At 43.5% G+C, this 27,153-nt stretch overlaps 1 protein-coding gene across 3 annotated transcripts in view; it reads left to right on the forward strand.

The window, feature by feature from the left end:
- The first annotated feature begins 96 nt into the window (after nucleotides 1-96).
- NFRKB (nuclear factor related to kappaB binding protein) overlaps nucleotides 97-27,153 on the forward strand; it is a 30,988-nt gene continuing 3,931 nt past the window's right edge. The window contains exons 1-23 of one of the 3 annotated variants that reach the window (XM_004689097.2): nucleotides 97-169; nucleotides 2,960-3,115; nucleotides 5,067-5,268; nucleotides 9,773-9,900; nucleotides 12,479-12,653; nucleotides 13,179-13,316; nucleotides 13,997-14,070; nucleotides 14,875-14,959; nucleotides 15,340-15,520; nucleotides 15,767-15,875; nucleotides 16,079-16,205; nucleotides 16,438-16,503; nucleotides 18,335-18,414; nucleotides 18,790-18,836; nucleotides 19,474-19,534; nucleotides 19,911-20,085; nucleotides 20,900-21,006; nucleotides 21,348-21,471; nucleotides 21,660-21,739; nucleotides 21,881-22,101; nucleotides 22,199-22,469; nucleotides 23,348-23,560; nucleotides 26,362-27,129. In XM_004689097.2, coding sequence (XP_004689154.1) covers nucleotides 2,981-3,115; nucleotides 5,067-5,268; nucleotides 9,773-9,900; nucleotides 12,479-12,653; nucleotides 13,179-13,316; nucleotides 13,997-14,070; nucleotides 14,875-14,959; nucleotides 15,340-15,520; nucleotides 15,767-15,875; nucleotides 16,079-16,205; nucleotides 16,438-16,503; nucleotides 18,335-18,414; nucleotides 18,790-18,836; nucleotides 19,474-19,534; nucleotides 19,911-20,085; nucleotides 20,900-21,006; nucleotides 21,348-21,471; nucleotides 21,660-21,739; nucleotides 21,881-22,101; nucleotides 22,199-22,469; nucleotides 23,348-23,560; nucleotides 26,362-27,129 — 3,567 coding nt within the window. In that variant the 5' untranslated portion in view covers nucleotides 97-169; nucleotides 2,960-2,980. The remainder of the gene's footprint in view (nucleotides 170-2,959; nucleotides 3,116-5,066; nucleotides 5,269-9,772; nucleotides 9,901-12,478; nucleotides 12,654-13,178; nucleotides 13,317-13,996; nucleotides 14,071-14,874; nucleotides 14,960-15,339; nucleotides 15,521-15,766; nucleotides 15,876-16,078; nucleotides 16,206-16,437; nucleotides 16,504-18,334; nucleotides 18,415-18,789; nucleotides 18,837-19,473; nucleotides 19,535-19,910; nucleotides 20,086-20,899; nucleotides 21,007-21,347; nucleotides 21,472-21,659; nucleotides 21,740-21,880; nucleotides 22,102-22,198; nucleotides 22,470-23,347; nucleotides 23,561-26,361; nucleotides 27,130-27,153) is intronic. The other 2 variants (XM_004689096.2, XM_012729809.1) reach the window with 2 other exon arrangements.

Consider the following 27,153-nt stretch of genomic DNA (forward strand, 5'->3'; position numbering starts at 1 on the left):
ATAGCCCCGCCCCGGGCCCCGCCCCGCCCGCGCGCCCTCCAGGCCCCGCCTCTTCCGCCGCCCGAGTCCGGAGCGTGCGCGCACTGAGACGCCTTGCGGGAGCGAGCGCGTCTGGGAGCCCGCGGGCCGCGGAGCACAGCGGGTCTTGAGACCTGGGCCCGGGCCTCAGGTGAGCCTCGGTCTGGGGCGGCCAAGGGGTTCAAGTGTTGCGGGGAAGCCCGAGGTAGCCGCGGCTAGTTCCCTGAGGGGCTCTACTTCTGCGGGCGTGGGACAGGGAAGCGGGTGTGGTGGGAGCCGGGCGGCCCGGGTGGGTGGGGGTTAGGGTTAGGCACCGTGTGGGGGAGGGGGCGGGGGCCTTGCGCTGCAGTTTGGAGAGGCAGCACCTGGGCTTTGGGCTGGGGGCGACATCGGAGGGGGAGGGCTTGCAGGGGCGACGGATTGGGACCCGGCGGCTGCTCCGGAAGGTGCTGAGAGAGTAGCTTCTGCGTTGGGGAGGGTCTCAGAGGGAAGGTCACACCAGGTGCAGGGTAAAGGCCATTGGGAGAGGCCTTCCTCACCCAATAAAGAGGTCTAGGACGCCACCAGACTTCAGTTAGAAACCCTTGGCTTCCGGGGTTCCAACCCTCTCCCACTTGATTGCTTTTTTGTATTTGAAGAGCTTTCAATGTAGTAGTAGGGCAAAGGTTGCCGCTTGAATAGATTTAATTTAGCTATAGATCTACCATCAATTGAAGAAACTTATGAGCTAGTTAGGAAACACGAGGTCCTCCTGAGAGCCAGGTAGAACGCTGACTTTGCAGCTATCACCCTGTTCCTGTCAGTTCTGTTAAGAGCACTTTATTCTTCAGCATCAGGTTGCTTTTAGGTCTCTCCCTCCTTGCCCTCCTCTCTCCCTCCCCCACATTTTAAAGTTTTGTCAAAGGCAATTGCTCAGCGCGTTCTTTCTCACCTGCTTCAGTTATTTAGGTACCAGGAATGTTAAGGGTGCAATTAACATGGGTTGAGATTGATGGGGCAGAGATGCTTGCAGACCATGCAGCTGCTTTGTCCAATAATCTCTCTGCAGTATCTTGACATAGATCTGAAATTTCTTCCAGATAACTTAAGGTAATTTAGTGAAAAGGTGCTTGTTTTTAGCAGTGGCATTACAGGCCCTCAGGTAAGACCTGTCTTTATCATTTAAACATTTTGGAATGAGAAGTTATTACATTGCCACATTACGTGACTGCATTAAGTCATATAAACTGTCATCTGTCTGGATTATTATTCATTGAGGGATTCCAGGATTTGAAATAACAGTAGAGAGGACCTGATTCAGCTCCCCTTTGTTTTATGGGTAAGGAAATATTTGGCTAAGATAACTGAGATTACAAGTTGGTTATTTTGAGTAAGTGTGTACTGCACATCCCCCCCACCTCCCCCAACCCCTCACCCCCTCAGATTGGTAGGAACAGGAGATAGAATGGATTTAGCCAGGATTTGGTAATTAGTTCAAGTTTCCTGTGGTCCTGTTAGGTCCCTGATTCCAGTTCTCAGTGTTATGAAATGCTCTCTAACATGTTTCACTGTATGCTTTTCTAACAGTATTCAGTTATTTCAAGAAGAAGAAAAATAGCAGTACATTTACATGGTTTAAAATAACAGATGGGGGCCCTTCCTGGTGGCACAATGGGTTTAAGCACAGCAGTGTGAATCTATCTGAAGCCACTGCAGCATGAGTTCAATCCCCGGGCAGGGAGGTGACCAATATGGTGTAGCAGACCTCTCCTGACCCACCAGCTGCTCCCCTCAGCAGTGTATTTCAGTGGGTCTGCCTGTTCTGCTCCCTACTCTGTCTCTGGTGAACCCTCTCACCCTCCACATCTCTGGCCTGTACCCCAGTTCTTATATGCATAAATAAATAAAGCCTTAAAAAAAAAGTAATAGCTGGACCAACTACATATAGGCTGGTTGGCCACTGACTTTACTGTTTAGAGCCTCTGGAGTTTATGTGGACTAATCAAGTCTGGTAACAACACTTCTTTTCCATGATTTATTGATATATTGAGATGCTTGTATAGTGTTAACATATACTGTTTACAGTTAGGCTAACTTGCCTTTCACTTCTACCATTGAGGTTGGCAAGTTGACTTACTTTGTATCTTTATAGAAATAGTAATCCTACTTTGCAAGTTATAAGAATTAAATGAGATTTGTGAAAGACCTGGCTTCTAATGTGGGTACTTATTAAATAACATGTTATTATTTCTCCATTTGCTCATCTACAGGTACTTTCAGTAACATTTCTGTTATGAAAAAACAAAGAATTGCTAAAAGAAATTTGATAAGCAAATTGTGTTATAGTAGAAAGATTATCATTTAATCTGAATTGCATTTTGCTCATATATAAAATAAAGGTATAAAACGTTCTTTAGATTTGGGAGTTACTATAGAAGTATTTTGAGTAATGAGAGAACTACTTAATAAGATGAAAAAAATTCGGGCCCTCCCTGGTGGTGCAGCGGGTTAAAGCGCAGCACTGAGAAACTAAAAAGCCACTTTCACATGAGTTTGATTCCCGCCTGCCCAGGAGGTGACCACATGGCGTGGCAGACCTCTCCTGACGCCCCCGCTGCTCCCCTCAGCAGTGTACTTCATCAATCTGCCTGTTCTGCTCCCCACTCTGTCTATGGTGAAACCTCTCGCTACCCCTGAGCCTCTGAACTGTACCCCAGTTCTGTATGCACAAATAAATAAATCTTTAAAAAAAAAAAAGATGAAAAAAAATTCAGTTGAGAATATAGTCTGGAAAGGAGGGAGAAAAGCTGTTAATCTATAGTTAGGGTGTAAGAATAAGATATTAGATTTGAGATTGAATATTTTCTGAGCCAGAATATTTTTTGAAGGAGCATTAGTGAAAACCATATTTCTCTGGTTTCTGTCTTTCTGTCTTGAGGTATGACTGTCTGTATTTGCCTAGATTACCTGTGGATCATAAACAATGGACTCCTTGGACCATATGCTGACAGATCCCCTGGAACTGGGCCCATGTGGAGATGGCCATGGTACCCGTATTATGGAAGACTGCCTCCTGGGGGGCACCAGGGTTAGTTTGCCCGAGGATCTTCTAGAGGACGTAAGTAGTAAAGTCCCTGTTTTTTCCTTAATGTCAGCTTCCTGAAAGCTGCTATCCTCCACCTTTTTTCCCTTAACCCTCTAGATTTTTCAGTCTTCTGTGTTCCCTTCTTTTTCATTTTCTACATTTCAGCCTTAGGGATTGCTGTCACTATTTTTTGAAGTGTCAAAGCACTTAATATTTTGATCAAGGAAGAAATTGTAGGCTATGTTTTGCATGCTTGACAGCCTAACTTGATACACTATAAGCCCTGCTTTGAACAAAATATTTAGTAACAAGAAATTTCATATTTTCAGAGTATTAAATGTATTTTAAAATGGTAGCTACCTTTGTTGTGACTCCTGAGACAAAACCCAGACATACCATCTCTGTTCTCTAGTTCAGTTAATAGTTTGCACCGTGGGATGGCGTGTGAGCAGACGGTTGACCACTTTCACATCAGACTGCTAATCATCCCTACTTGATGCTATTGTTTATCAAGTGCTTACTATGTATAAGGCACTGTGTATGTGAAAACATGTAGTTACTTGCCATGTTTCAAGCATTCAGACATTGTAGATAAAACTAAAACACCACTTTGCCGTTATTATTCCCTCTCCTACTTGAGGCAGTAGAGGGAAAAATACTGAAGTTGATATATATTCTCTTTTTTCTTTAACCTAGTTTTTCAAGTAATTCTCTTTATGCCATTCATTTACTCAGTAAACACTTGTTTATCAAGTCCCTGCTTTATGCTAGATACTGACCTGCTAGGAGTAAAGTGGGGTGGAAACATAAGTTTGCAAGAGATCTTCGATCCTGAGCCTGAGGTGCACTGGCATGTGCAAGCACAGTTGCCTGTTCGACAATTGCATTTCTGGGTTGTCTTGTGGGTGGCTCTCCATTGTCCTTAGAGTGGAGTTCGAACAGTTACTTAACAGTATGCAGGTACTTGACACTGTTCTCCCCTCCTTGCTCTGTCTTTGTGCCAGCCAGACATTGCCTGAATGTTTACAGTTTTTTAATAAGAAAAGCATATAAGTTGTATGCATATACATATAGTTTAAGCAGTAATAAATCACCCATGTGACCACCACTTAGTTTAAGAAGCAGAATCCTACCAATGCCATTCAAGCCCACTGCGCCCCCTCCCTCCCTTTACCCCGGGGTAACTATTACCCTTTTGCCCCTATTATTAGTTTGTTTTTGTTATTTTACTCTGTAAATTTTAAACCATCCTGCCGCCAGTGTCTTTTCTTCCTTAGTATCTTCAATATCACTTTTTTGCCTCTAGGTGTCCTCTAACACCCAAAGTCTGAGATTTGTGTTTTTCTTAATGTGCCGATAGGTGAAGTTGGTAAAGTACTTTGTGACTGCTTATTTTAATTATGACGTCTTAAGCCCTATTGTAATTTCTGGTTAACTGTTCGTCCCCTCCAGTACTTGGTGTTGAGTACTCAGCACAAAGAAGATAGCCAGTGTATAACTGTTGAGTTGAAAACAAATTCTGTCCGCTGCTTCTCATTCTTAGTAGGTGACCTCAACTCTTCAAATTCTGTCCTCCCATTTTAACTTTTTTCTGCTGCTCATTTTAAATTGAACTCAGATATCCACCATAATATCCCTGTTGGCATAAATGGTTTCTGATAGGATTCTCTGCTGACATCATTTGCCTCTGGATCATTATTTTCTGTTGGTTGTATGTTTATGTGTTTTTATGTAGCCTTTACTAATATTTGAGTTTTGAGAGTTCTATAAAGATAAATGGAATTTCAGTTTGCTTAAAGAATTTAATAATGTGGGTGGTGGTATTAATTGCACAGCAGCATGGATATACTTATTGCCACTGAACTGTATGCTTAAAAATGGATAAAATTGTAGATTTTGTTGTACATTTTACCACTTAAAACACACAGTAAAGTTAGTTTTTTCTTGTTTACTTGTCTTTCTCCTGCTTTCCTGATTCTCTTAGCCTGAAATATTCTTTGATGTAGTCAGCCTGTCCACGTGGCAAGAAGTACTGAGTGACTCTCAGCGTGAACATCTCCAGCAGTTTCTGCCTCACTTTCCTGAAGATATTATTGAGCAGCAACATGAACTCATCCTCGCTTTGTTCAGTGGAGAGAACTTTCGATTTGGAAACCCTCTGCACATTGCCCAGAAGCTTTTCCGAGGTATGTGGCTCAGCATTCCTTTTTGAAAGAGGTAGAACAGGGGAGCACATTCTCCTTTGTGAATGCTTCTTCATATCATTCTGTTTACTCATGTATAGATCGATACTAATTTAGCCAAGAGTAGGTTTGTGCAACACTTTGATGCCTAGGCCAGTCTTTTTAAAGTTAATGCACATGGGAACTAAGTAAGTCACAAGTATATTACTAAGAGCTTTATATATATGACTTTGTAACCACCACAAAGATCAAGACATAAAGCATGACCAGCATTCTAGAGCTACCCTATATGACTGGTCTTAAAGTTTTTAAGGACAGCTTGCTTGCCATTTGCTCTGTCTTATGTGTGTTTGAGTGTGTGTGTGACATACATGGCTGTAGAAAGCATGGTACTATGCTGCGAAGCATTTCTGCATCTGGGTATATCTACAAGGACTGTCTCCCACGTAATTGCAGTCCTAGTGTCACAGCCCAGAAATTTCACATTGAACAGATGATATCATAGACTCTTCATGTTTGTGTTTCTTCAGCTGTTCCCAAAATGTTCTTTACAGTTGTTTTTTAAATTGAGCATCTATTCAAGGCACGTACGTTGTGTTTGGATCTCATGTATCTTTGCTGCCTGGCTCTGGCACCCTCTGCCCTTTATTTTTTTTAAACTTGTCTTTCCAAACATTGACATGTTTGAAGAGCCCAAGACACTTGAAATGTAAAGTGTTCTGCTTTCTGGGGAATTGTCACCTTATTAGATATGGGTTTATCGTTTTTGTTAACACGATATGGGAGAGGTTATTTCCCACTTTCTCTTTAGGAAGCAAGTGGTAACACTTTTTGCTCTGTTGGTGATGACATGTTTGATCACTTGATTCTGTATTGTTTGCTACGTGCTCTTGATCATAAGGACACCATGTTTCTTGTAACTTATGCATTACTCTGTAGCATGCTACTTTGGGACCATCTAATAATCTTACTTGTTTTAGTCGTTGGTTTTAGCATCTGCTGATGACCCTTTCTTGAGCTACCACATTGGGATTTCAAAATGTCTCTGGGCCATACTTAATGACAGTTGTCTGTCTTTAATGGGGAGGCGTGGAGAAACCTCTTTCTTTCCTGCTTTCTAGGGTGAGTTTGCTCTGGCACGAGTTTCCAGAAGGACAAAGCATCTTCTTGACTTTTGTTAACATGGATAGATTGATAGCTGCAAAGGACTGGACGGGAATAGTCTTTTAACATTTCAAACCTCTGATTATCTTAAGGGTTTAAAATTGCTGTTTCCTTCTTTGTTGGGTTATTAGTTTAAACAGGAATTATCAGTGTGGTGGGCAATGACCTGGCACTGAAACCAGGTTCCTCACATAGAAGTAAACTGATAGGGTCTGGTTGGCTTTGGAGGGGGCTTTATCCGGGGGTTTATGTAATGCTGCCCAGTGAGCTGGCATGTTTTCCCCAAAAACAATATGATGATCTGGTAAAGATATAGACAAAGAATGTCAAGGCAGGAATTTCTGCATATTTCACTCTGATCACTATTGTGTTTCAGTCCTAGTATTGCTGAAGAGAGTTGCATGATCATGGTTGTTATGGGTATCAGTCTCAACTGAGCTACCATTTTGGTATTACTTGACCTTTGGTTATCTTTCCTGATTTCTGTTTTAAATATTCACCTTTTCCTTAAGTTCCAGATGCTTATCAAACTCCATCAGCTTTCCACCTCCACCCCCACAACCCCAGCTTACTGTATTCATTTCCATTCTGACCTACTTTACTTGTCTCAGAGGAGGAAGGGTTTTTTCTTTCTGTTTAAGATTAACCTCTGCTCTTGATCCTTTCATCTTTGCCTCCTCTGGGACCTTGTTTCCTCAGTTAATAGTTCTCTCTATCCTGCATATTCACTCTACTTGGGTACTCATGCTCATTCTTTTTTAGCCTATAGATGTGTTCACAGACTTAAAAAAAAATCCTTTACCATCTCTTCTTTTCATTATCTTACTATTATAACTTCTCTCCACACTTCTTGAAAGCCCTCATAGTAATCTCTTCCACTTAATCTGTCCCTGTCCCCTGTGGTTTTTCCCCTTACTATTTCATGGCGACTACTCCTCCTAGCATCATTGATGACCTTTTATTTTTCTTAAACTTTTTACATTGTAAATTTAAAACCTAAGGAAAGTTACAGTTTGTAATGAACATCCAGTCACTCTTCACCTGGTTCACCTAATACTAACATTTTACCTACCATATTTACATTCACCCTTTTTTTATTACTACTATTATCATATTTTACTGGCCCATATGTATTTTATTATACTCATGCTAAATTTTCCAGCATTGATACCTGAAATCTAAATATACTTCCACATAACCACAAATGACCAAATTCAGAAATACAGAAAAGAGACATTTTCTATAAATTCTGTGTTCAGTTATAAAATTTAACATTGGCATACTGCAGTCTAGTATATACAGTCTGTTTTTGTATCCCACCAGTTGTCCCAGTTAACATTTGTTTCCTGTTCCATGTCTCTTCAGTGAGCATGTAATTTCCAAACCAGCAGATGCTTTTTGTTCTCTTCTGGATCTGTTTGAACATTTGCTGCCTTGATTGTCTCCTCTCTTGACATTTTCCTTCCTTTGCCTGTAGCTCCTCTTTGTCTTATACAACTTGCCTTTAGTTCCACTTTCTTTGCTAATCCCTATTCCAGTTATTGTTCTAGGTTACTCTCATTTAAGGATTTTTTCTTTCCTTCATATTTGCCTCTTCACTCATCTTTTTCTTAAAGATTTATTTATGTATACAAGAACTGGGATGTAGGCCAGAGGTGTGTGTGGGGGGTGGGTGGGGTGCGTGAGAGGATTCACCAGAGACAGAGTGGGGAGTAGAATAGGTAGAAGTACTGAAATACACTGCTGAGGGGAGCAGTGGGTGAGACAGGAGAGGTCTGCACCATGTGGGCTATCTCCTCGGATGGGGCTCGAACTCTTGCTACTGTGGTTGGCGATAGCCTGATAGTGCTGTGTCTTCAGTCCCTGCGCCACCAGGGAGGCCCTCAGTCAATATTTCTTCTTCAGTAACTCTTACCTGGGCTACTTCAGCAGCCATTTCAATTCAGCTACCACTGAGCTTCTTAAAACTTTACTTCTCCGATATTTATTTTTATATATTTAAAGATTTATTTATATATACATTCAGAACTGGAGTACAGGCTGTAGGTGTAGGGGGTAAGAGGATTCACCAGAGGCAGATTGACTGAAATACACTGCGGAGGGGAGCAGCGGGCCGGTCAGGCGAGGTCTGTTTCCCCATGTGGGTCAGCTCCTTGGCGGAGGATCGAACTTGTGCTGCAGTGGCTGTGATAGCTTCATAGTGCTGTGCTTTAACCTACTGAGCCACCAGGGAGAGCTCTCATATTTATTAACTGCTTTTCCTGGGAATGAAATTCCTAGCTTTAAGGTGTTATGTGACTGGCTTTTGTCTACTTATTCACCTTCATTTGCTATGACTCTGTTCTTTTTCTCTGCTATCTAGATGAATATTGGCATAGAAATATTACCTGAGCTCTGTGTTCCATTTTAAAATTTCTAGTTACCCATATTAAGAATTAGTAAATTAATCTTAATATATTTTATTTAACTCAGTATACCCAAATGTAACGAAGGTAAAACACTGAATGCTGTCAGAAAGTGAGGGAAAGTAAAGACTGAGGAATGAAGTTTCAAAGAAATTTGGAGGCAAAGAAGTAGACTGTTAATCCAATTTATGCCAGGCAGCATCAGTAGTATTGAACTCTTGGCTCTTTCTTGAAGGTTAAGTTCCTGTTTCCCAAATTCAGGCACCATAACATGGTGGTTCAGTGCTTGAATCCTGTTGCTGAACTACCTGGGTTCAAACATAATTTCTCCTTTATTAGCTTTGTGTGCAGTGAGCAAGTCAGTTGGCTTCTCCGTGCTTCAACTTCTTCATCTTAAAATGAGGATTTAGTAGTACATATTTTTTTTAAGATTTATTTTTATTTATGCATACAAGAACTGGGGTATAGGCAAGAGGTGCAGGGGGTGAGAGGATTCACCAGAGACAGAGTGGGGAGCAAAACAGGCGGGTCCACTGCTGAGGGACACATCTGGTGAGACAAGAGAGGTCTGCTGCACCTTTTGGGTCAGCTCCTTGGCGGGGGATAGAACTTGTGCTGCAGTGGCTGCCTATTGCATCATAATGCTGAGACTTAACCCCTTGCACCACTAGGGAGGCCCTTTGTCTCATTCTTTAGAGATCCATTTCTTGACTTTTACAATTGGCTAGTTGGTTTCCTTATATAACACTGTATATACTGTATATTGACAGTATAACACTGTCAATGTAATTATTTTCTATCTCCCACTGAACTTGTAGGTACCACACAGATAATTTCCTCCCCCATAAATTCCAGTTTAGTACCAGTTTTACCACATTTTGCACATGCATAAAATAATTGTTGATTGATGTGTATATAATTGTGTCTGTTCTTTTAAGATGGACATTTTAACCCTGAGGTGGTCAAGTACCGGCAGTTGTGCTTCAAGTCACAGTACAAGCGATACCTCAACTCTCAGCAGCAGTATTTCCATCGGCTGCTAAAGCAAATCCTTGCTTCCCGGAGTGTAAGTAATGTGCTGGTGGAGTGATCACACCAGTTTCATGACTTCAGGAAGTGGTTCAGTCTTTCCTGCCTGCCAATAGTTGGCACTAACTCATCCTCAAAGGGCCAGGACAGACAAATGGGACCACTGTCATCTTTATGGCTTCATTTATTTTGACTTTGATTTTTAGCTGAGGCATTATTATTATTTATTGTAGTTTATATTTTGCATAGGATAATTGGGGTATAGACCAGAGGTTGGGGGACGGGAGGGGAGAGGATTCATCAGAGACAGAGTTGGGAGCTTAACAGGTGGATCTACTGAAATACACTGCTGAAGGGAGAGGCAGGCGGGATCTGCTGTGCCATGTGGGTTTAACTCTGTGGCCAGGGATCGAACTTAGGCCTTAGCATTGATAGTGCTGAGCTGTAACCCTTGGGCCACCAGAGAGGCTCTGGGACATTATTTTCATTGGGATGTGTGTGTCATATACAATGTGTAAAAACAAAATAATTCATATACAAAATAGAAAATACTAAGAAAAGCACACACACTGCCTACTTTTTTTTTTTTTTAATAATGTAATGGTTTATTTTTACATCATTTTGTGCCTTTTCCATCTCAATTGTAATCCCTGTGGGCTTCCCATTACCAAATCACCCATGTGCCATCACCATAGTCCAGTGCACTTCCCTTCCCCCACCATTTTTGATCCCATTCCATCCCCATAAAATGTCTCTGGCATACAGTTGTTCATTATTATTTTTATTTTCTCCCCTGGTCCTTTAGACTCCTGCTATGAGTGAAACCATCTGCTATTTTTTCCTTTTCTTTCTGGCTTATTTCACTTTTCCAGCTCCATCCATGTTTCTCTTTTTTTGGTTGCTGAGTATAATATTCCATTGTGTATATGTACCACATCTTTTTTTTTTTAAAGATTTATTTATTTATTCATACAGAACTGGGGTACAGGCCAGAGGCTCAGGGGTGGTGAGAGGATTCACCAGAGACAGAGTGGGAAACAGAACAGGCAGATCGACGAAGTACACTGCTGAGTGGAGCAGCGGGCGGGTCAGGAGAGGTCTGCCGCACCATGTGGTCACCTCCGGGGCAGGCGGGGCTCGAACTCATGAGGAAGAGGCTTTAGATTCTCAGTGCTGTGCTTTAACCCGCTGCGCCACCAGGGAGGGCCTGTACCACATCTTTTTAATCCAGTCATCTACTTTTGGGCATTTGGGTTGTTTACATGTCTTTCCTATTATAAATAAAGCAATAATAAACATGGGGGTGCAGGTGTCTTTTTGAATCAGTGTTTTTGTGTCTTTTGGGTAGGTACCTAGAAGTGGGATTGCTGGGTCATATGGAAGCTTTATTTTTAACCACATGGCCTAGTTTTTAAGAAGATGTTTTTATTTTCTTACGTTGTTCATTTTCATAGAATATTTCTCCCCTCAGGTGTATTTCCCACCACCACATCACCTGTGAACCATCACTGTCGTCCCTTGTGTTCTTCCCTCTCCTATTTTGACCACTCTCCCTCTCTCTCCCTTGCTATATGCCTCATATCTATAGTTTGCCTGCAAGTTTTGACTTTTTTGTTTTTGCTCCTTTGTTCAGTTTCCCTGTATTCCCCTTATAAGTGAAACCATTGCTGTTTTTTCTTTTTCTTTCTGACTTACTTCACTGAGCATAATCCCTTCCAGCTCCATCCATGTTGCTATGAATGGCATGAGTTTATCTTTTTGATTGCTGAGTAGTATTCCATTGTGTATGTGTACCACATTGTCTTGAGGCCAGTCATCTGATTTTGGGCACTTAGGCTGTTTCCATACCCTTAGCTTCCATATCTTAGCATAGTGCAAGTTTCCTTTTGAATTAATGTTTTTGTGTTCTTTGGGTAGATTTCTAGGAGTGAAATTACTTTGTCATATGGTAGGTCCACTTTCAGTGCCTGAGGAACCAACCCCCACACAGTTTTCCATAGAGGTTAGAGGAGTTTCCATTCCCACCAGCACACATTTTCTAAGACATGATACAATTAAACTATTCTCTTCCTACCAATTTTAGGGTGTTCCCTAATTTCAAAGACATTAAAGCATAAAAGATACTATCGCCTCTTAAAATGTATGAAACATAGTAGCTTCAACCTTTTTTAAGATAAACATGACCTTTAGATTCTTTATGGGTTAGTAAGAACTGACTTGCTTTGAAATTAATGTGAAAGTGAGGTGCAGACTAAAACATGCCTGTAAATACATGGAAGCATATACCAAGCTCAGGGTGTAGACCAGCCTGGTAATTTCTTTGAAGCTGTTTTGGCTCTTAACTGGTTTTTTAAGCCTTGGTATGCAACTATTTAGGTGTCTAGTATTAGACGTATTCATTATCAGTGGAGTGGTTCACTTGTGATAGTTGAGTTTTTTTTGCAATATTAATACTTTTTAATTGGACATATTCATTTATGTGCCTCTTTCTTTTTGACCTGGATGGAGAGAATTGAACTGGGTAAACAGTGAAGAGAGAAGACACTGTGTTCTTAGAGAATGTAGCAGAACATGCCTTGCATGGTGATGTCCACTCCCGTCTCCTCTCTTCCTAGGACCTCCTGGAGATGGCCCGACGGAGTGGCCCAGCCCTTTCTTTCCGGCAGAAGCGCCCGTCACCATCTCGCACTCCTGAGGAACGGGAGTGGCGAACCCAGCAGCGTTACTTGAAGGTCTTGAGGGAAGTGAAGGAGGAGTGTGGTGACACAGCCTTGTCATCTGATGAGGAGGGTGAGTGTCTTTGGGCGCTTGGGTTAGCTGGGGTGTCAGATTTACACCAGCAGCTTGTGTGGTTGGAGCCAGAGGTAGTCATTTGGGCCCCAGCAGAGAAACCATTTCAATTGTCTATCTTGGGGGGTGGATACTGGGACTCAGATCCCCTTGGTCTTTGGCAAATGGGGTGTGACTACATACCTTTTTTAACCCTTGATGCTAAAGCAGCATTTGAGTAAAGAGGAATCCCTGCATGGCAGGGCTCTCCACAGTAGGCCTGTTTGGTCCTATTGTGCCACTTGAGAGAGAACTGCTTTTCCCCTTACAGGAGAGTAGTAGTGACTGTTGGCCTGCTGCAATGCGACCCCATCACTCTGTTGAAGTCTCTCTTCCTGGAAGAGCCGTTAAAATCACCTAAGTGTGCTCCAGTTCGTCTGGGGAAGGGTCAGAAAGGAATGGTGGAACCCTGGCCTCCATGTTTTTGGCTTAGCCTTGTTGAACCCAAATGGCCACTTACCCAATCTCCCCTATTGGAGTCCACAGCCACGTTGGATTTACAAGAAAAATTTTCTTTTGAAGATCTCAGCTCATGGCTTCCGAGCTCTCCAGCGCGTTCTCCTAGCCCTGCGGTGCCCCTGAGGGTGGTGCCCACGCTTTCAACCATGGATATGAAAACTGCAGGTGAGAGCTTCACTGGTGCTTTCACCATACTGGGAAATCAGGATGTAGACCTAAGAACTCTCTTAGACAGAGGTAGGTACTGAATGCCTATCTGCAAGAAAATAAAAGTATGTTCCTCAGGATTAAGAGACTTGGAGAAGTTTTCGTAAGACAGAAGTACTATTATACAAGGAAGTAGACCTTCTTCATTTGCTTTGCTGATACTTTGAACTAAAGAAAGCAGAATCTTAAAATGGCAATATTAAGGGGGAACTCTTCTAATGGAACAAAAGGGGTTATAGGACTTTAGCGATTTCTTTGAGAAATTAGAGAAGGATTTTTTAAAAAATAATAGTTTATTTTTACATCATTATGTGCCCTTTTCCATCTCAGTTGTAATCCCTGTGGGCTAGAGAAGAATTTTTAATTGGCGTAGAAAGCAAGGAAGAATGTCAAGAGCGATGAATGTGTTTTAGGAGCAGATAAGTAACTGAGTTCATTGTTATTGCTCAATGTATAGAAAATCTAAAGAAGTCATCGCATGACAGTTTTTAAATTGTTGTTATGAAGTACATAGGAATCAGGAGGAGAGTCAAAGGAATATCTTACTTTTGAATATCACAGGTGACCAGAAAGATTCAAACTTGAGCATTGAGGTCGTAAATGACCTAGTTCATATGGTTTGGTTCATTTCCTCTCAGATAAAATAGAACTGGGGGACAGTGACCTGAAGATAATGTTAAAGAAGCACCATGAGAAGCGGAAACATCAACCAGTAAGATTGGAGGGTGGGGTGCGTGTGCATCAGGGGTTGCCCTTTGTAAAGATAACAGGTGGTCGCTGCCTCACGCTTCTTCCCTTTTCATTGTTAGAGGACAGGAGCTAGACAGGAGCTAGAAGCTAGTTAACACCGAAGATATGGAGAATTCAAATACTCTGCCTTTTTCAGGCATCCTTAACACTGCCCATTTAGTCCGTGCAGTGGTGTTGGTAGATGAGTCTTTATATTCATTTAGCCAGTGCTCAGAGAGGTGAAGGAACTTGTCCCAGACCTACAGAGGGTTACAAAAGGGCTGCCACGCGCACAGCAGGAGCTGAGCCCACTTTCTGCTGTTTCTTTTACTCCATTCACCATGTCAGTAACACCACTGCAGCCAACCCCAGACAGCACAGAAGGAAGAAAAGGCACTGCATTTGATGCACAGTGGTTGGGGGGAGAGTCCTGTACTGTACGTCAGAACTGAGTCTTGTCTGTTTTCCACTCGGCTGTGGTAATTGTCAAATCCCTTAAACGCTGAGCGCTTTTCTCAGATTTTGTAAAATTTGCTACTTAACAAGACTTTTCAAGAGCACATAAGAGATGCAAAGGAGCTTTAAGTACTGAAAATACTGTTTGACAGAAAGGTTGGAACTGGGTTCTATGCTCCATTCTGAGATTTTTTTCTTCTGAATATTTTTTGACTCAAGATGATTTCCTCCAGTACACCTAACATCTAATTGTATGTAAATTGGTAACATGACTGTCAGAATTTGCTCTTTCTTTGTGCCTCTATAACAAATTTTTGTATGTCACACCTAGGATCACCCTGACCTTTTGACAGGGGACCTGACTCTCAATGACATCATGACTCGAGTAAATGCTGGCAGAAAGGGCTCTCTCGCAGGTAAGTGATGATCTGTGTAGGTAGCTACATTTCCTGACTGTGGTATTAAATTGCAAGCCTGTCGACATGGTGCATAAAAGAAATGAAACCGTGGCTTCCTTCTTGCTGATTTTTGTCTTATTGTTGCCTATTAGGGGTTTATAAATGGGAAATGAAAATAAAATCAGCACAACAGGTCACTGACTCTTCAGTAAATGTTAGCGATTAAGCTGTAAATCACTTACTGAGTTTGGTTAAAGAAAAACAAAACAAACACCAAAGACCTAGGTGGCTTCTTATTGAGACTTTACAGATCGCATTTGGGAAAATAATATTTAGATAAGCCCCTTTCTGGTAATAGAAAATGCAATTCCTTGTTGTGTGTTGGTTTTTCTTCCCAGCCCTGTATGACTTAGCCATCCTTAAAAAAAAAGTTAAAGAAAAAGAGGAAAAGAAGAAGAAGAAAATAAAAACAATCAAATCAGAGTCAGAGGATCTGGCTGAACCCCTAAGCAGTACGGAAGGGATCCCACCTCTGTCACAAGCTCCGTCTCCACTGGCAATAACAGCTATCAAAGAGGAGTAAGTGTACAGCAGATAATTACTGCCCTCAGATGAAAGAATTAACTGAGGGGTGTACCGAGCATTGGAGTGCTGTGTGAGCTGATTTGTGTTCAGCATGTAGGTCCTGAGTCCCAGGAATCCTGCCGGGGGAAGTAGCTAGTGTGACCCTTCACTGAGTGGCTGCCAGAAGGTGTGGAGGGCCTGAACCAGTCAAGGGTGTGTTCGTGGTCTCTTTTGGTCCTTAGGTTTTTCTTCTTTTACTAGGCCTCTTGAAGACCTCAAGCCTTGCCTTGGAATCAATGAAATATCTTCGAGCTTCTTCTCTCTTCTGTTAGAGATCTTGCTACTGGAGGGGCAGGCCAGCCTTCCTATGGTAAGAGTTTTGGGAAAAGTCAGATGTACATAAAAATTTTCAAATTGTAGAAATCATGGTCTGTAGCTTGAAAGTAAGACTCTGCAGCCAACTTGCTTTGTTACCAGGGCAAAGTGGACAAATAGACTCCAGCTTGCTCTAGCACATCCATGGAATTGTTGATGTAAAATAGAAATCTGCGTTCTCTTTTTATTTTCCCTCAGCTAGAGGAACGGGTTTTGGATTGGCAGTCATCGCCAGCCAGTTCCCTCAATAGCTGGTTCTCTGCAGCCCCCAACTGGGCAGAGTTGGTGTTGCCAGCCCTGCAGTATCTAGCTGGAGAAAGCCGTGGTAAGGTACTTTTTTTTAGTAGGGTCATTATATTTTGTTTCCCTTTGTCTAATTCTTACACTAAACTTCAACTTTACTGGTTTAATCTGTTGTTGCTTTGCCTAATACCATGCCTTAGCAATCTCTGCTGTCTTGAGCATTTTGAAACATTCTAAAGTTTGGAGAAGTTGGTTATTCTGAGTTTAGCACTCTCTGACCTGTGTGGTTTATTTGTGTGATCCTTATTTTGCAGCTGTACCTTCTAGTTTCTCTCCATTTGTTGAATTCAAAGAGAAAACCCAGCAGTGGAAATTGCTTGGTAAGTAATTCATTTCACATGACTGTGGTCGGAGAGCAGAATGTATGGGTTAGCATGAAAGGTATCCATGCCTCTGTGTTGCTGTCATTTGGGGAACTTTAAAAAAATCATTGCTTCTGGGCCTTATAGAGGTTCTAATTAATTGGCTCTGAGTCTTGATAGTTTTAAAAGTTTCTTGGTAAGTCTTGTTCGTAGTCAGGATTGTGAAACACCATTCAGGGCTTTTTGAAGGTGGAGCTATTTTAGGTAATGACAGAATCCAGTTGTGATGGTGGGAGCAATTGGCTACAGTGGAGTGAAGGGCTGAGGCCACTGAGGGAAGATAACTGAGGGGCTAGAATAGTGAGAGGAAATACCCACATGGTGTAGAAGTTACCCAGTTGAGGACAGGAAGCAGAGTAGTGAGGAGCAAGGTAGATGGTGCTCTCTGAGGAGCACTAGGTAAGTAACTGCAAGCAGCAGGGATGGGCTGGATGCAGATGGTTAAGGAAAGTCTCATGGAGCTGTGGCTTGTTTCCTTGTGATTTTTCAGAAGAGCTGGGGAGAAACAGTGCAGAATCAGTTATGGGGGAGAAGAAAGAAAGAAATCTGAAGGACATAGCTGTGGGGATATAAACAGCCAACATATCACAGGGTAGAAAAGTTAAGGAGAACCAGATTTCATACCAAGCAAGGAAGAGCTTGGTGAGAAAAGGGTTATTCTGTAGGAGAATTGACTAATTATGAAATAGCTTTTCTAGAAGGCAGAGTGGGAGTAAGTTGTTGTCAGAGATAGAAAAATTCAGAGCTTTTTGGGGCTGGTGGAATTGTGTATTGACTAGTAGAAACAGACATGAGAGTCCTTTTCATAAGCCTTTGAGAAGGATGGGCCCTGGAGGGCTGCATTCTTCATACCAGCAGTCCTGAGTGATAGTGGTCTGTCTAGTCTGCGCAGAAGTTACGGGTAGCATCTTGTGATAAGTTTTACCATAGAAGCCGAACCGGGTGACAGAGGAGCGCTCATCTGTTTGTAGGCAGCTGCTCAGAATGCTGCCTGGCATTTCTTAGTGCTGTACTAGTGCATAGTGTGCCTTGTGCCCCACCTGGCCAGAAGAAGCCTGTTCTAATACCCTCTCCTCCATCCTCCCAAAGATAGGATAACTTCTCCAAGGCAAACTTCATAGCATCCTTTGTGACACCTACCACTTCCAGATTTTTTTTTTAAAGATTTATTGATTTATTCATACAGAACTGGGGTACAGGCCAGAGATGCAGAGGGTGAGAGGATTCATCAGGGACAGAGCGGGGAGCAGAACAGGCAGATCCACAAAGTACACTGCTGAAGAGAGCAGTGGGCGGGTCAGGAGAGGTCTGCCACACCATGTGGATCTCCTCTGGGGCAGGCGGGGATCAAACTCATGCGGCAGTGGCTTAAGCTTCTTAGTGCTGTGCTTTAACCCACTGTGCCGCAAAGGAGGGCCCACCACTTCCAGATTTTACTTGATATATTCTTTCTTATGATGGCAAGCTCCATGAGGACAGAGACTGAATTCACTGAATAGTCCTCACTCAGTATGTAGTGCACTGAATAGCCCTAACCTCGTATGCACTGAATACTTTGCAAATACCAATTGGCATTCGGCACTAGACAGATGATTTAATTAGGTGACATTCAAGAGAGCTGTCCAGGCAGATAACAAATGGAGGGGCATTATAGGTCAAGGGGTAGAATGTGCAGAGGCCCAGTGCTGCCTATCCTGATAGTCTCTCCAGCACAGACAGAGCAAGCAAGGAGAGAGTGGGACTCTGAATGTATTTGATTCTTTTTTTTTTTGCCCTTTTGTTCTCATAGGCCAGTCCCAAGATAATGAAAAGGAGTTAGCTGCCCTCTTCCAGCTGTGGCTAGAAACCAAAGACCAAGCTTTCTGTAAGGTAAGGTGTTTTAAGATTTATTTATTTATGCATACAGAACTGGGGTGCAAGCCAGAGGTGCAGGGGTGGTGTGAGGATTCATCAGAGACAGAATGGGGAGCAGAACAGGCAGGTCGACGTACACTGCTGAAGGGAGCAGCGGGCGGGTCAGGTTCTGCAGCACCATGTGGTCACCTCTGAGGCGGAGATCAAACTCATGGTGAAGTGGTTTTAGCTTCTCAGTGCTGTGCTTTAACCCACTGTGCCACCAGGGAGGGCCAGGTAAGGTTTTTAAAGAAATACCAGGCAATCTTATTGCTGATAAAATCTTACTGCAATAAAGTTAATAAGAGCTATTCGGTCCATTTACCTTTTACCTGTTTTCCTTCTCTCTAGCAAGAAAATGAGGACAGCTCAGATGCCACAACACCTGTTCCTCGGGTGTGAGTATAATTCTCGTTGGTGGGTGGTGTCTCATGAAATCGTAGCTTAAGGTACAGCCATAGTTTTGCTGATGTTTCGTAGTGGGGAACGTAGAGATCCTAGCTGTCTGCTGATTCTTATCTTGGCTACCTTATAATAACACAGGCCTATCACTAAGAGGTGTGCTGTGAGGAAAGAGTTCTTAATTGGGGAGAGGTTTTGCATGCTAGAGTCTGAGGGGGACATGATCTACCTTATAGGTATATGTACTTTTTCCATGAATACTTTTCCTTCCTCTCCATTTAAAAGTAACTCATCGAATCCATCTTCCTTGTTTTACCCATGGAGAAATTGAGGCATGAGGTTAATTGACTTGATGAAAGTGTCAGGACCCAGGTTAGAATTTGAGTCTCTTGATCTCTAATGCTGAGCTCTTAATGCCACAATCTCTCATGTGTTTGTTTCCAGTCTGGTTCAATCCATTTCTCCCCACCTTTGTTGAAATACAACCTTCTGAAAGCTCTCATCTCACATCATTTTATCCCTCGTTGAGCTTTGTAAGAATTGAGTATTAACGAAGGGACTTTTTCACATTGTAAAGGGAATGGTTCTGGTTGCTAGAGAATGATTGATGAATGCTAACTTCTTACGTTCCAGAAGAACTGACTATGTGGTGCGCCCCAGCACAGGGGAGGAGAAACGGGTTTTTCAGGAGCAGGTAAGAAATAGCTAGAACCCAGCATAAATTTCTGTATCTATGAGCCTGACTGCTTGAGTTGAGGAGCTTCTAGCCTTAGCCATAGATATTTTGGTGGCTGGGGTTGTTGGCTGTGGGTGGAAGTGGTGTGAGGCAAAGGATTGAGAACTGTTAATGGTCTTTTCTTCCAGTTAGCATAATTTGTACTTACTTCTTTGTCCTTTCCTAATGACTTTGAGAATTACCTCTTTCCACTATGGTTAGATCACTATTTCTGATGGAATGGCCTATTTATTACCTTGGTTTTAATCTCTCCAGGTGCATCTGTGTTATATGGGAATGTTAGCGAGAGCTCCGCTTATTCTGACTCACAAGCCTTCTCCCTTTTCGTTGGTAGGAGCGTTACAGATACAGCCAACCCCATAAGGCATTCACCTTTCGCATGCATGGTTTTGAGTCTGTTGTGGGACCTGTGAAGGGTGTGTTTGACAAGGAGACCTCACTCAACAAGGCCCGGGAGCACTCTCTGCTGCGCTCTGATCGGCCTGCCTATGTCACCATTCTGTCTCTTGGTATGTGCCCTCTATTTTCAGGGACCCCTTTTTCCCTTCAACGGCAGGTGTAGCTCTGGGGACGCTTTGGAGATTGAGGGATGAAGAGGGAATCTTATTCAAAGATTTATGCCAGGAATCACAGTTTCTTTCCTGATGTCTGGGCTCATGTTCAACTTCGTTCAGGACTTGTTCACAGGCCAGCTGACTAGTGTAAGCATAGGAATTTACTTTCTTTAAAGATGAGGTTTTTAACCTTCTTTTGGTGCTAGAAGTCTCAGCAGCCTGGTGAAAGCTGTGGCCCCCTTCTCAGAATAGTCCCTGTAAATGCATAGAGTTACCAAAAAAAAAAGTCTTGCAAGTTATCAGAGTATTAAAGCAAACATAGATTACAGAAATGTGCTTTTGTTACTAGTTTCAATGACAGGATCTAATAGAAGGTCAGCTGCTCCAAATAGACACGAATGGATATGGTATTTTGAGTTGTAGCAGCTCTGTGTGCAGAAAAACCTGACTTCTCTACAGGAGCACACACAGCACTGCCAGTTAATATAGTTTTGTTACTTTGCTCATAATTGAACAGAATAGTAAGTTTTAGTTTAGCATGCAAGTTACTTCAGTTCCACTGAAGTCTCAGTTGTCATGAACTAAGTGGGATGTATAGGAAATGCTGGTGGCTCAGCTGCCAGCCCCTGGGGGCAGTGTCCTCCTATGCCAGTGTAAGCTAGAGAAGCAGCTCTGGAAGCTGGGCCCGCCAGTGAATAGAGGGACAGTGTTTATCACTAGAAGCCCTGCTTGATTCTTGAACTACCTTTCCATCTTCTGATTTCATTAGTTCGCGATGCTGCAGCTCGACTGCCCAATGGTGAAGGTACTCGGGCAGAGATCTGTGAACTACTCAAGGACTCCCAGTTTCTAGCACCGGATGTCACCAGCACTCAGGTAGGATAGAGAAGACATTATTTTTGTTGTGTTCCAGGTGGACATAAGAAAACTTGCAAGGAAATATACAGAAACATAATTTTTTTTAGAAATCTGAATGGGAAAGGTTATCTCAGGAAATACATAATGATGATCACTAAAGGTTGTAGTTTGCCTTCCCTTTCAGGTAACTAATTTCTCAAGACTCTGAGGGGGTCTCTTACTTTGCTGAATAACATAGTGAGTTATTGGAAGGGCCACCACCAGGCTGAGATTTGATCTGTTTATCAGCTGTGACTTCACCCATTGATTTTTCTCTGGGCTCTGAGTCTGACTTGTTCATTATTTGCTCTGGTTCTTAGGTGAACACAGTAGTGAGTGGTGCACTGGATCGACTACATTATGAAAAGGACCCATGTGTGAAATACGACATTGGCCGAAAGCTGTGGATATATTTACATCGTGACCGGAGCGAGGAAGAGTTTGGTGTGTGGGGCCTCTGTGCGGGCTGCATGACTAGACTGGGGGAGGCTTCGGACTTTCTGTCCCAATTCCATCATTCTCATCACTGGTATTTAGGCAGGACAGGACTTAGCCCACTGGTGAGCTCACCAGTGAGACCTTGCCTGTTACGTCACCCTCCTTGTTGTTAAAGCTTCCACTCTTGTTTACAGAGCGGATACACCAAGCGCAAGCAGCTGCAGCCAAGGCCCGGAAAGCCCTTCAACAAAAGCCCAAGCCCCCGTCCAAGGTGGTAAGGGACCTCCTGCAGCGCTGGCCTGGTGGTTTTGGGATGGCAGCAGTAGGCCTTTACTGAACTCAGTCATCGCAGGTGCTATGCTTGCCTTCAAGGACTGCCATTGAACCTGCAAGTGAATATCTCCTCTTCTTACAGAAGTCCAGTAGCAAGGAGAATTCCATGAAGGTCCTCAGCGGTGGCCCATCTGAGCAGAGCCAGATGAGCCTCAGTGACTCCAGCATGCCACCCACCCCAGTCACACCCGTGACCCCCACCACTCCAGCTCTGCCTGCCACTCCTCTCTCTCCTCCACCTGTGTCATCAGTGAATAAAAGCGGCCCTACCACTATGTCAGAACCAGCAAAATCCAGCTCAGGGTCAGTGCTTCCATTTCTTCTCCAACTTTCTTCCTTTAAAATCTTCTGTATGCGTATCCTAAGTTTATTTCTTATTTCCTTTCACTTTTCCTTATAGTGTTCTTTTAGTGTCTTCACCAACAATGCCACAGCTTGGAACAATGCTTTCCCCAGCTTCCAGCCAGACGCCACCACATTCTCAGGCTGCTGCCCGTGTTGTGAGTCACTCTGGCTCGACGGGACTACCCCAGGTGCGAGTGGTGGCCCAACCTAGCCTTCCTGCTGTTACTCAGCAGTCAGCGGGGCCTGCGCAGACACTGCCACAAATGCCAGCAGGACCGCAGATTCGTGTTCCCGCCACTGCTGCACAGACCAAGGTCATGCCCCAGGTACCAGAGGCGGGGGAAGGGGCGGACAGGGGCGGGGTGTCTAAAGAGCTCAGTAAGCAATCTGAGGAGGACTGAGGAGTCTTAGATTATTGCTGTTGTGTATCACAACAGCTCATGTAGTGTTAAAGCAGGATAAGCGTTCTTAAGTTACATCATACACATTGGGAACCAGAACTGCTGAAAAAGTTTAGTGTTTATTCATCCTTGATACGAGTGGCACATAAATCCAGCCGGTGATTCTGAACTCACACTTTCCCATTGTGCCTTTAAATCTTATTCAAGCCACTAACTAGTGTGATTAACAGTTTTCTGTCTCAGTTTTCCTTATTGTAAAACAGATATACTATATATTTAATCACATAGAAGATTAAATGTGAAAGCATTCTGAAGATACAGATATTCTTCACAAATATAAGACTAACATAATGTCCGTTTTAGAGAATAGTGAGCCGTAAGCATTGTTAGGTTAGAGGTAGTTTTCTTTTTTCCTTTTCTTTTTTTTTTTTAAGATTTTATTTATTTATGCATATAGAACTGGAGTATAAGCCAGAGGTGCTGGGGTAGTGAGAGGATTCACCAGAGACAGAGTGGGGAGTAGAACAGGCAGATCGACAAAGTGCACTGCTGAGGGGAGCAGTGGGGGCGGTTCAGGAGAGGTCTGCCACGCCATGTGGATCACCTCCGGGGCCTGGGATCGAACTCGCACTGAAGCAGCTGCAGCCAGCTTGCAATGCTGCATCCTCACCTGTTGCACCACCCGAGAGGGCCTGGAGGTAATTTTAGAGGAAGTCCTCCGGTAGGTTGTGCTGGAGATTGCTGGGTATGCTGAACTACATCTTAGTGTCTAATTAAGCTCTCCACATTACCCTCTGAACTAGACAGTAATGGCTACTGTTCCAGTCAAAGCTCAGAATGCAGCAGCCACTGTGCAGCGGCCTGGACCCGGGCAGACAGGCCTCACGGTGACGAGTCTTCCTGCCACAGCTAGCCCCGCAAGCAAGCCAGCCACGAGCTCACCCGGGAGCTCTGCTCCTAGTGCTTCCACAGCTGCTGTCATTCAGAATGTCACAGGACAGAACATTATCAAGCAGGTAGGTGAAAATCTCCCAGGGGATATGTCCTTTGTCCTAAAGCAAGAGTAACACTTAGAGATCTTGTGACAGGTATTTAAGCCATAGTTGATGGGCATGTCAAGTATTTTTTCCCACCAAAGGTAGTACATGCTGCGTAGGTGCTGAAGAGAGTTCTTGTTTTCTTTCTCTGTAAATTAGCTTTTAGTAGCTGAGTTCCTGTATTTGGAGTAGACTGTATCATGACTTCAATTAAAATTCTTTTGAGTAACCATGTGCATTATTGGTGTTTTAGCTTGCATTAGCAAAAGTAAAGGTATATATATACTTTCTTGGTTGTGAATATGCAGTGATACCATTGAACTTGAGAACATTGTTAGATTATATAATGCTGCCTATAATGCTTATTTTGTCTGGACTGTGGCTCAACATTTCATAGATATTAGATAATCCTCAACACTGTGGAATAGGCATTTTTTTTTATCCCCATTTTACAGATGAAGAAATGGAACAACATACTGATAAATGAATGTTTTCTTGTATTGGACAAGTATGTCTTGCTTTTTGTGTTGTAGGCTCTGCTCCAAGTATCGGCGATACAGTGTCATATTGACATGGATCAAGTCAAGTGCATGTTCTCATAGACCTAGGGGGCAAATAGTATTCAGAGAGTATTCAGATTTAGATATAATAATGGCAATGAAAAAAGTCTATAAGCAGAGGGAGGGGGAGCGTGCACTCTTTAAGATAGGATGATCAGAGAAAGTTCATAAGAGGAGATGAAATTTGCAAGAGAGATGAATGAGGTTAGAGTGTGTGCCTTACAATGTCTGGAGATAAAAATATTCCAGGCATAGGAATAGCAAGCGAAAATGCAATTGTCACAAATATGTTTGATGAATAACAGGAAAGTCATTGTGTCTAAAGCTTAGTGAGTGATTATAAAAGTGCTAGAAAGTGAGGGTGGGAGAGGTTGGCAGGGCTTAAATCATCTGGAGCTTTGATTTTAATTTGAATGTGATAAGAAACCATTGAAAGAGTGATGTGATCTGATTTACATTAAGTATCCCCTGGCTGCTGAGTGGAATGGACTTCTTGGGTAAGTGGTAGGTGGTCAGAGGTAGTCGCATCAGTGCAGGTAAAAGTTCATCAGTGCTGGCTTGTATGAGTAGTCATTGGACAGTGTGTGTGGAGGGGGGAGTGGGGGTAGGGTGGGGCTGGATGGTTACAGGTAGAACCAGTGTGGTTTTGTGATGGTTTGATTGTTTTGGTCAGAGAGAAGGGAGTCAAGAATGACCCCATGAGTTTGGCTTGGGTGACTGGGTAGATGGTGCTCTCATTGCCTGAGAGTACAAACACTGAAATAGGCACTCTGGAAGACAGCCCAGAAAGAAATGTGTCCTCATATAATCAGCACCTTTCTCTGGAAGTGTGAGGTGAGGCCTAAGAATTGACCATTCACTGAAAATAGACAGTGAATTTGATTGCATGCAGTGGAATGGTGGATTTTTAGGAATGGGCTCAAAGGAGATTGTAAGGTGAGGAAGTTGAGTCAGTAAGTATAGGTAACTTTTACAGCAGTTTTGCTTTTGAAGAGCATAAAGAACTGAGGCTGGAGGCGAAATGTGGGGTTAATGGAGTAAAGCAAGGATTTGTTGTCTTTTAAGATGGGAAATGTTAATAGCTTAATTGCAATCTGATGGCTATGGCACAGTAGAGAGAAAAATCACTCATGTGACAGGAAGTCCCTGAGCAGGCTGAAAGAGTCACATCTGTCACGTGCAGGGGATTGGCCTTTGGTAGAGGTTGGTATATGAACCTGGGCAGTCTGGCTCCAGAGCCCAACCATGCCATACTGTGTCAGGGAAATGTGAATATGTGCCGTTAGGTAATAATAATGGGTGAGTTTTTCACTTACCGTATTCTGAGAGGTTAGAAGTGTATGCAAAAGTATTGATTAGCAAAATGATATATCTTGGTTTACTTTAAAACATTTCAACGTCTCAATAAAAGGGAGGCTAAATAGATATAAGATATAGTAAGATTGACAACATAGGGCATTCTTGGTTGAATAGGGGTTAAGTCTCAGCACTATCAACCTACCGGCAGCCACTGCAGCATGAGTTCAATCTCCAGCCAGGAAGCTGACCCACAGTGTACAGTAGACCTATCCTGTCTTGCCCGCTGCTCTCGTCAGCATTGTGTTTCAGTCCATCTGCCTGTTCTGCTTTCTATAGTGTCTCTGGTGAATCCTCTCACCCTCTGCCCTTCTGGTATACACCCCAGTTCTTGTATGCATAAATACATAAATCTTAAAAAAAAAAAAATTGACAACGTATTACTTTTTTTTTTTTTTAAAGATTTATTTATTCGTGCATACAGAACTGGGGTACAGGCCAGAGATGTGGAGGGTGAAAGGATTCACCAGGGACAGAGTGGGGAGCAGAACAGGCAGATCGACGAAGTACACTGCTGAGGGGAGCAGTGGGTGGGTCAGGAGAGGTCTGCCACACCATGTGGTCACCTCCGGGGCAGGCGGGAATCGAACTCATGCGGAAGCGGCCTTAGATTCTCAGTGCTGTGCTTTAACCCGCTGCGCCACCAGGGAGGGCCACAACAACGTATTACTTTTTGAAACTGGGTGATGAGTATCTGGGCTTGTTACACTACTACCTACTTTTGTTGCTTACCACTTACCACTCAAGATGAAAAGTTAGCCCGTGAAGTGTACCTACACTTGAAGTGGAGGTTTGCTTACTTACACTGAGTAACCCACTTGGTGGTGTGAATCCTCGTGTCAGTGCTGTTTCTTCCCCATCCAGGTGGCAATCACTGGGCAGCTGGGCGTGAAGCCCCAGGCAGGCAACAGCATTCCCCTCACAGCCACTAACTTCCGTATCCAGGGTAAGGATGTATTGCGTCTGCCACCCTCTTCCATCACCACAGATGCTAAAGGCCAGACAGTTCTGCGAATCACTCCGGACATGATGGCTACCTTGGCTAAATCCCAGGTTACCACAGTCAAACTGACACAGGACCTCTTTGGGACAGGAAGTGGCACTGCAGGCAAAGGCATCTCTGCTACCTTACACGTCACTTCCAATCCAGTCCACGCAGGTGACAGCCCTGCCAAGGCCAGTCCAGCCAGTGCCCCTTCATCCACTCCGACAGGCACCACCGTGGTCAAAGTGACTCCTGACCTCAAGCCAACAGAAACCTCAAGTTCAGCATTTCGCTTGATGCCAGCACTTGGTGTGAGTGTGGCAGACCAGAAGGGGAAAAACACAGTGGTCTCCTCAGAAGCAAAACCAGCTGCCACCATCCGCATCGTTCAGGGCCTGGGAGTGATGCCTCCCAAAGCAGGCCAGACCATCACAGTTGCAACCCATGCCAAGCAGGGGTCCTCCGTAGCCAGTGGGTCTGGAACTGTCCATACGTCAGCAGTGTCCTTGCCCAGCATGAATGCTGCTGTGTCCAAGACTGTGGCTGTGGCTTCTGGGGCTGCAAGCACCCCCATCAGCATCGGAACAGGAGCCCCCACTGTGCGACAGGTCCCGGTCAGCACCACAGTTGTTTCCACATCCCAGGCTGTGAGTAAAATTAGTTACCCCTAA

Source organism: Condylura cristata, unplaced genomic scaffold, assembly GCF_000260355.1.
Source record: "Condylura cristata isolate star-nosed mole 26May11 unplaced genomic scaffold, ConCri1.0 scaffold00025, whole genome shotgun sequence".
Lineage (NCBI taxonomy): Eukaryota > Metazoa > Chordata > Mammalia > Eulipotyphla > Talpidae > Condylura > Condylura cristata.